The following is a 9,231-nucleotide window of genomic DNA, read 5'->3' on the forward strand; positions in this document are numbered from 1 at the left end:
ATAATAATAATGAATAATAATAATATCATCATCATCATCATCATCATCATCATCATCATCATCATCATCATCATCATCATCATCAATGCCTTTCAACCCTGGCAGGTATAGGCCACAAACAATTAAACTCCTTATTCCATTTATCTCTATCCTGGGCCATCTTTCCTAGCTCGTTCCAAGTGAGCTTCATTTCTGAGCTCTCATGTCCCTTTCCACACATCTCCTCAATGTCTCTCGTGGCCTTCCCCTGCCTCGGGCTCCCTGTGGGTTCCATTGCAGTGACTGTCTTGTGATGTTTCCACTGGGCTTTCTGAAGGTGTGTCACATACAACGCCACTTTCTTAGTCCTATTTCTACTTCTATATCCTTTTGTCCTGTCCTTTCCGATAGCTCTTCATTTTTTATTCTGTCCTGCCTCTTAATTCCCAGGATACTCCTCATACATCTGTTGATGAAAGTCTGGACTTTATTCAGCACTGTCTTTGTTGTCTTCCAAGTTTCGCATCCATAGAGGAGCACAGACTTGACATTGGAATTAAAGAGTCGAATCTTGGTGTGCAGTGATATGTTGCTTTTTTGATAAATATTTGCTTGAAAGCTGACCTTGCCTTGGCGGTTCTTGCTTTTACGTCTAATAATAATATACGCCGTCTTAAAATTCCCCGTTTTATGAGTTCGTCTTACTTTTTAAAAAAATACTTTAAAAAACAACTTTTTCCTTCCTCTGGTATCCTTAGGATGCCGAGGGGAGGTGCAAGTTTCGGTCCTGTGCTAGGTGGGTAGCGTCCTTGATAGGTATGTTGTTCCAGGGCCCTTTTAACCCCATCCAGCCAGGTCTTTAGTTCTTGGTCTTCCTCTTGATTTAAAACCGGATTCTCGGGTATTGTAAGCTCTATAGCCGGTAGTTGTTTCTTGGACATTCTGATTAGATGTCCAAACCATCGACTCTTTGACGTTATGTGAATGTTATTACTGGTGGTATTCCGGTTTGTAGACTTAGCCTATGTTTTTTTGGTTTCGTTTCTTATGCGGTCTCTTCTGGTGACGTTAATGGTTTTGCGGAGACTCCTCATTTCGCATGCATTGCTTTTTTTTTTTCTTGTACCTTGTTTAGAGACCACGTTTGGCACTGGTATGTTAATGTTGGTATGAAGATGCTATTGATAAGCTTGGATTTAATTTCGGTTGGGATATTCTTGTGACTGAGCAGGGTAAGTCACTGCATTTGCCTTCGTAGTTCTTTTTTTCTATTTCTTGAAAAATGAGTTCGTCATTACCTGGAATATGCACTTAAATTGTTCAAAGGCATAATGAAAGCAATTAAAATTTGATCTAGTGAGATTATTCACCATCATCAGTTTTTATTAAATCAGCAATTAATTAAAGTAATGTACAGACATTTAAGAAAATCAGTCAGAAAACAATAGGCCTAGGTCTCTAACTAGTCTTTAACTTTAATGCCATGGTAGTCGCTTGGCCAAAAGGCTTTTATGAACTCTGCAATCGCCTTTGGTGAACGGAAACGGACCTCAGACCAAACGAAGGTAGACTACTCTTATTGCAGTAACATTGAGTCCGTCAACAACGTTGGCAATTATTGGTAGCCCAACACAGACACCGTGCTTATTTTCTTCCTGTCTCTTTACAAGTTGGGTACGCTTTTTTCTCAGCCATGTGGTTTATTAGCAGTCTGTATTCCCGGTCCACACTTCAGGCGGTAATTTAATTTGCTAAAATTTAGATCTAGAAATCTAGATCTAGAATGGCCACCTCTATTCTCACCCGGTGCGCGTTCACCGTTATTATTTATAGTAATTATAGGAAAGTGGCTATTCTCACCCGCCCGGAAGTTCTCGCAAGATCAACTCCTCCCCTCTTCTCTCTCTCTCCGTCTCTTTCTAAATACTGTCTATCGGTGTGGACGATCAAATTGACCAAAACAAAGTTAAAAAATTATGTTAAAACACAAAAGTAAATAAATTTGGTTGTCTACAAAGATGCAACGGCTATTTAACTTTTCGAATCGAGCCGAACTACGCAGGTCGCCATTTTGTTTTGCCCGGAAATTCTCGCGCTACTCCTCTCTCTCTTTCTCTCTCTCTCTCCACTGCCCACAGACAAAATTGTACGCTTTTAGTAGGCTACAGTTGTAATGGAACGTTTGTTCACGGCACAGAATTCTACAATTTTTCTGTTATCACAGTGTAGAATTCTGTGGTTTAGGGTGAACGCAAAATTTGTTGGCCTATATCTAGATCTAGATCTAGGCTATAATAAGGCCACCTCTATTCTCACCCGGAGTGAGAATAGTGCAGGCGAGTCTTGTGGCTATTCTCACCCGGTGCGCGTTCACCAAATTTTGCGTTCACCCTAAACCACAGAATTCTACACTGTGATAACAGAAAAATTGTAGAATTCTGTGCCGTGAACAAACGTTCCATTACAACTGTAGCCTACTAAAAGCGTACAATTTTGTCTGTGGGCAGTGGAGAGAGAGAGAAACTGAAAGAGAGAGAGAGAGGAGTAGCGCGAGAACTTCCGGTCAAAACAAAATGGCGACCCGCGTAGTTCGGCTCGATTCGAAAAGTTAAATAGCCGTAGCATCTTTGTAGACAACCAAATTAATTTACTTTTGTGTTTTAACATCATTTTTTAACTTTGTTTTGGTCAATTTGATCGTCCACACCGATAGACAGTATTCAGAAAGAGGCAGAGAGAGAGAAGAGGGGACGAGTAGATCTTGCGAGAACTTCCGGGCAAAACAAAATGGCGACCTCCGTTGTTCGGCTCAATTCGAAAAGTGAAATAGCCATAGCATCTTTGTAGTCGATAAGATTAGCTTACTTTTGTGCTATAACGTAATCTTTTCTTTGCCTTTATCCATTTGATCATCCACATCGATAGAAAGTATTCCGAAATTAGGAAAAACAGGTCTTGTTTCAAACCGGGTGAGAATAGCCTACGGTCGCAAGTCTCACCCGGGGTGAGAGGTCGATCGTATTTCTATTCTCACCCCGGATGAGAATAGCCACTTCCATCTAGAACATATCTAGAAGATCTACAGTAGTCTAACAGATCAAGTTGACGTTACAGTTACACTGAACTTCCGTAACGAGCAATTCAATAGTCAATAGGAATAGGAGGCCCACTAGATCTAGATCTAGAATCTAGATCTATTGTTTTGAGAGTTGAGAGCGAATGTAAATTCCTACTTAATCCGACCTCCTCGTCATATGTCATCTGCCTGTATTGTAGTGTAGCCTGGAGATATCCGTTTAGAGTTAGAGTCTATCATCTATGAGCTATGATCTATCTACAGTCTACAGTCGAATCTGCCATGACGGCCACCTGTAGGATACAGTCACTCGACCCTTTTCGCCCCGTGCAATTTTCCTCACTGCTTAAAATAACGAAAACCCTGCCGCTGCCTTTGCTAAGAGTAGGAGGTCTAGCTAGGCCTCTATCCTATATTTTATAGGCCACCTCTGTTCTCACACCGGCGAGTCTTTGGCTATTCTCTCCCGGTGTGCGTTCACCGTTATAGCCTAGATGTAGACCAACCAATTTTGCATTCACCCTGAACCACAGAATTCTACACTGGGATTACAGAAAAATTGTAGAATTCTGTGCCGTGAGCTTGTATGTTCCATTACTACTGTTAACCCAAAAGCGTACAATTTTGTCTGTGGGCAGTGGAGAGAGAGGAGTAGCGCGAGTACTTCCTGGCAAAACAAAATGGCGACCCGCGTAGTTTGGCTCGATTCGAAAAGTTAGATAGCTGTAGCATCTTTGTAGACGACCAAATCAATTTACTTTTGTGTTTTAACATCATTTTTTTACTTTATTTTGGTCAATTTGATCGTCCGCACCGATACAGTAATCAGAAAGAGACAGAGAGAGCAAAGAAGAGGGGAGGAGTAGATCTTGCGAGAACTTCCGGGCAAAACAAAATGGCGACCCGCGTAGTTCGGCTCGGTTAGAAAAGTGAAATAGCCATCATCTTTGTAGACGATCAAATTAGCTTGCTTTTGTGCTATAACGTAATTTTTCCTTTGCTTTTATCCGTTTGATCATCCACACCGATAGAAAATATTCCAAAATTAGGAAAAACAGGTCTTGTTTCACACCGGGTGAGAATAACCAACGGTGGAAAGTCTCACCCGGGGTGAGAGGTCGATCGTATTTTTATTCTCACCCCGGGTGAGGAGAGCCACTTCCTTTATGAACCAATGGTATAAAAAGCCTGTCTAAGATGGCCACGAAAATCTCTCATTGTCCAATACTTTGTCAAAAAATGGTATGCTAGGCTATATTATGGCCACCTCTATTCTTACCCACGGTGAGACTAGCGTAGTTGTAGGCCTCTCACGGTGAGAGGGCAAATCTTCTGGGTTCTCACCTGGTGTGCGTTCACCCCTTAGTGCAGAGGCTCAGGCCAATCACTTCGGGTAAAAGGGCGAGGCTTTTAGCTATTTCTTACTCGGTGTGCGTTCACCGTGATACCAGTGTAAACAAACGTTCCAGCACTTTTGTGTTGAAAGGGTGCAATTTGGTCTGCGGGCCGTGAGAGAAAGAGGGGGGATGAGAGCGGGGGGAGAGAGAGAGAAGGAGTAGCGAGAATTTCCGGGCAAAACAAAATGGCAACCAACGTAGTTCTGCTCGATTTGAAAAGTGAAACAACCTAGCATCTTTGTAGACAATCAAATTAGTTTACTTTGCACTATAAGATAATTTTTTTCTTTGAATTTGACAATTTGATCATCCACACTGATAGACAGTATTCAGAAATTGGGAAAAACAGGTCTTGTTTTCACACTGGGTGAGAATAGCCAATGCTAGCAAGTCTCACCTAGGGTGAGAGGTTGATCGTATTTTTATTCTCACCCAGGGTGAGAATAGCCACTCCCATAATATGTTGGCCCCTGATGCTGTGGACGAGCAGTCAATTTAATCCATTCACCTGTTGTTATTGTTAACTTTTCCGTTCAATGAATAAATGAACTGATCATGTTGCATGGTCCTTTCTACCCAAATTGACCAGTCAGTAACAAGTTTTCAGCTATTGGTGTGGGAGGCATGGTATGTGATCTGGCCTATAATTTAAGCCCCGCCGTTAACTGACTATACACAAATCTTAAAAATGAAATGCGTAGTTGCTGTGTTTACCTAGTCCGTAACAACTGGACGTAAAAATGAATATGGGATAGAAATATCTGATCTACTTGTTTGTAGCGTGGTGGTGACCCATTTGTTTTACCATGGCACTCAGACTTCTTCATATGACCTATTTTGTTTTGTATTACCTTTGCACAAAACCAGTTATAAAACCCCCCCCCCCCACAAAACCCCCCCCAAAAATCTCCTATCCCCCCCCCCCTCTTTCAAAAATAAAATAAAAACCGCCATAATTAGCCCTATGGCAGACCTTAGCCTGCGACAACCTGCAGTGGGGGTCTTCAGACAGGAATGGGGTTTTTTTCATTTCTGATCAGTCCTGCCTAAGGCTAAGACAGCCAGCTGTCTGGGACGGCCACTTTTCTTCTCAACAATGGGTGGCTGTCTTTAGTTCGACTGTATTTAGTAATGCAGATTATGTCAGTTTGTTAGTGTTTTGAGTGCTTAATGAGCTGCTTGCTCCATATATATGCTTCTCAGGAAGGAGCCAAGAATGTTTTTGAGTATTGTAGGGTCTGCTGGGGTAACAATAGCGTTATAGCTCTGTAAAGCTAGGATATAATATACGCTTGTATACATATTAATTATATGATGATGATTTACAGTACCGGTATTGCTGGACCAAAGAATTGAAAAGAAATCAATCGCAGAAAGGCGGAAGTCTACATCGCACCGACCCTGCCAACTTGATCGGACACTACACCTTCAATACAACCACCATGCCCCCACCTGACAGGTAAGTTATATATTGAGAATGTCATCATTTTCTCCTCAGCAAGCTGTTAAAATGTGCTAGGCCCAGAAAGGAAAATTTTTCAGGAGAGAGATAATAACTGTATCATTCTTTTGACAAAAACATATATATGTGTCACGTCGCGGTGGAATCAGGCGCTCTTAAATTTTAGGGCAAATGGAGTTATTGATTTCTCATCTTAAAGCCTGCCTATTTGCCTTGTTTTGATTGGAAAAATGTCCATTTATCTTGGGTACTAGTCAAGATATTGGCGGTTGAAGGAGGTGGGGGTAGCCTGGTTTCAGAGGTAAAATTAGCGAGAAAATGGCCGCCAAAGTTCCGCTATTTCCTTAGCTTGAGAGTCCACAGAAACAAAAAAATGTACATCTTTTATTCCTTTAAACCACGTTTTTCAGTAAAATCCACACTGAAATGTGTTCTTTAATGGGCATGAAAGGTGTTGAGATAAAATTCACAAACCTGCAGAGAAATGCCAGTTTCTTCACTTTCATTATTTTGACAAGCACCTAATATCACCACGCTGTCTCACATATATATATAAGATGTATTTTTGTTGCTTTGTAAGGTCTTTGTAAAATGAAGAATTCTGATGAGATCTATGATGGAGGGAAAATTGTTTGTGAGTTAAGAATATTATCCTTTGTGTCTCTCCAAAGTCTAGACTTTCTGTTGGTATGCTGGATTTCAATTTCAGCAGAAGGACTGGGGTCCATTGTGGTCTGAGGTATGATGTTCGCCTCTCATTCAAAGGGTCCTGGGTTCAATACCTGACTGAGACAAAAAAGTTTTGTGTTGAAAAATGTTTTCCTTTCACCTCCTTTTGTGTTCTTTAGTCCTGTTCTGGCATCTGCTTTAACCCTTTGAGCCTTGACCTCCTAGGTCCTAGGCTATCATGCCCCTCTTGCCTGAGCTACTGAGTGATATTTTACTAACATTCGTATGATGGTCAGAATCATATTCCTATATCCCACCCAGGGTACCAGTGGCTAGACATAATTATGGGCAGTTTTACGCACCACCAGCCACCAGTGTACCAATGGCAAAGGCTCAAAGGTTTAGTCTCCACTTTCATATTACAAAGTACCTTCGAAATCAAAATGTGACTACCTGAGGGCAAGGGGCCTTACAAAGTTTGAAAAATGGTCACATACATAAAAATCTGTGAAGAGTTTAGAGTTGACTACCCGCAATTCTAACAGGGGAACGTAATGAAGAAGAAGCAGAAATAAGGACCGCACCAATCTGGGTAATAATGCTTGAACGTTACCGTGCATGCTAGCATCGATGGTCCAGTGGTTTGGCTCTCAGGCTGTCAATTGTAAGGTCATAGGTTCGATTCCTGCCAGGGGGCCAACATTCTGTCCTTGAGAAAGGCACTTTACACAAATTTTCCTCATTTCACCCATATGGGAATGGGTCTGGCTAAAGACAGCAAAAGACCTTGTCAGTTTTTTTTTAGTATCTTAATTTTTAGTACACATGTAATCTGCAGCTTGCACTGTCTGCTTCGGGGAAAGTCAAGAATGTTTCTTGGTGTTCTGGGGTTTTCTTAGGTAATGATAGTTGTTAAAGCACTTACAGCATGCTGAGAGCATGGATATGTGTAGTATCAATATGCAATCATTATTATAATCTAATTATTAAGACCTTTCCATTCTCCCTCACGTGTTACAGATGGGATGCTTACTGCCCTGTTGGAAAAGTTATTCCTCGCACAAAGTTTATCGCCTTCAAAGTGCCATTGAAAGAGGTGAGAAAATGTCTGTTTCTTCATGTTCTAGTCTAACTCTATCTTTATTTATCCATGTCCTTTTGTTTCAAAGATCACAGAAGGGCCAGGATGATAGGGAGATGATACAGTCTTTGTTCTGTACTCTGTCTCATATTTATATCAGCGTCTGTGGTGTCAGAGACCAAAGTTCGATTCTCCGGAGGGAAGACATTTTTATCGAGTATCTTGGTCGTTCTGCTAGTATACTGTATATACCTCTCATTCTGGGTTGGCCCTGACAAACAGGATTGAAGTTGGCTTCAGTGATGTCAATGGGAGGGTCAATGGTCTAGTGGTTAAGCCACTGGACTTGTAATCGTGAAGTTGTCAGTTGTGTGTTCAGAGGTTTGAGCCTCAGGTGTGATGTTGTGTCCTTGGGAAAGGCACTTTACTTGAATTTTCCTTACATCACACAGGTTGTAAAGGGTACCAAGTCATAGACAGCAAAAGATCTTGTTCAATATGCTAATGTTTTAACATCTATAAAGTGACAGCTTTCACTGTATGCTTCCCAGGAAGTTGAGATTGTTTCAGAATGCTATCAGGTCTATTGGGGTAATCTAGATTGTAAAGTACCTAGAGCTTTGCTGTTGAGCAGAAATTTGTGCTATTAGATTTGAATGCTGTTTATTTATTATTATTACTATTATTATTATTATTATTATTATTATTATTATTTTATATACACACGGCTGTATTATGGCTGGGAATGCTGAACAATCAAAGAATACAGCGAAAATAAAATAGAAGCAACAGAAATGTGAGATTGCATGAGAATATCGTGAAAAGAAAAGAAATCAAGTTAGAATCTAGTGCTTGATGAAGCCCACGGGACGCGACTGTTAAAAACAATCAGGAAACGACAAATAATAATAATAAATAATAAATAGCATTTGTATACATGTAGCGCATATCCCCGCTCAACAGCAGGCTCTATGCGCTTTACACTATATAACAGTTTTTGGGACACCTAAATAGACATATTATTATGGCCTTGAACATCTAGCTCTCACTGGCAAAATTGAAGGCAAGCTCATAGCAATCAGGGTAGGGAACCGAAACAAATGGGTATCGGGGAAAGATCAGGGAAACGTAGCTTTTTTAAGAGCACCCGAGCAAAGGAATGAATGGAGAACCATGATCGCCGATGTCTGCCGCAGATCTGGCACTGGATGATGATGATCAACACGTACGGCCATAAACGCTCTATGAAATGTCCAAGCAAATCACCCATCGCCCGACACGTTGCCTTCACATCGGACCTGACACTGGGCAAGCAGTCATATTATAATCCTTTCCTGTAGTTTTTCAGTCCTTCCTATGAATGAACCGATCCCGTTGTGAAGGTAGGCTACCTCCCACTGTTAAGTCAAGCTCGGTAACAATTTTTCAGCTGTTGGTCAGCAATGGATGGCCGTCGATCTTAGGCAATTTCCACAGAATAATAATGCATATTAATATTATGTACATAAATGTAGCCTACATGTAGCCTATACATAGATTTCGGCCTCTGTGGATATAATAATAATAA

General features: G+C 41.1%; 1 protein-coding gene across 3 annotated transcripts in view; it reads left to right on the top strand.

The window, feature by feature from the left end:
• Positions 1 to 1,264: 1,264 nt before the first annotated feature.
• The window catches only part of LOC101852318 (RNA/RNP complex-1-interacting phosphatase), a 22,288-nt gene continuing 14,321 nt past the window's right edge, over positions 1,265 to 9,231 (top strand). Inside the window, exons 1-3 of one of the 3 annotated variants that reach the window (XM_005097376.3) lie at positions 1,265 to 1,653; positions 5,781 to 5,911; positions 7,604 to 7,679. In XM_005097376.3, the coding sequence (XP_005097433.1) occupies positions 5,895 to 5,911; positions 7,604 to 7,679 (93 nt within the window). In that variant the 5' untranslated portion in view covers positions 1,265 to 1,653; positions 5,781 to 5,894. The remainder of the gene's footprint in view (positions 1,654 to 5,780; positions 5,912 to 7,603; positions 7,680 to 9,231) is intronic. The other 2 variants (XM_005097374.3, XM_035969532.1) reach the window with 2 other exon arrangements.

The sequence above is a fragment of the Aplysia californica genome, unplaced genomic scaffold (assembly GCF_000002075.1).
Source record: "Aplysia californica isolate F4 #8 unplaced genomic scaffold, AplCal3.0 scaffold00153, whole genome shotgun sequence".
NCBI lineage: Eukaryota > Metazoa > Mollusca > Gastropoda > Aplysiida > Aplysiidae > Aplysia > Aplysia californica.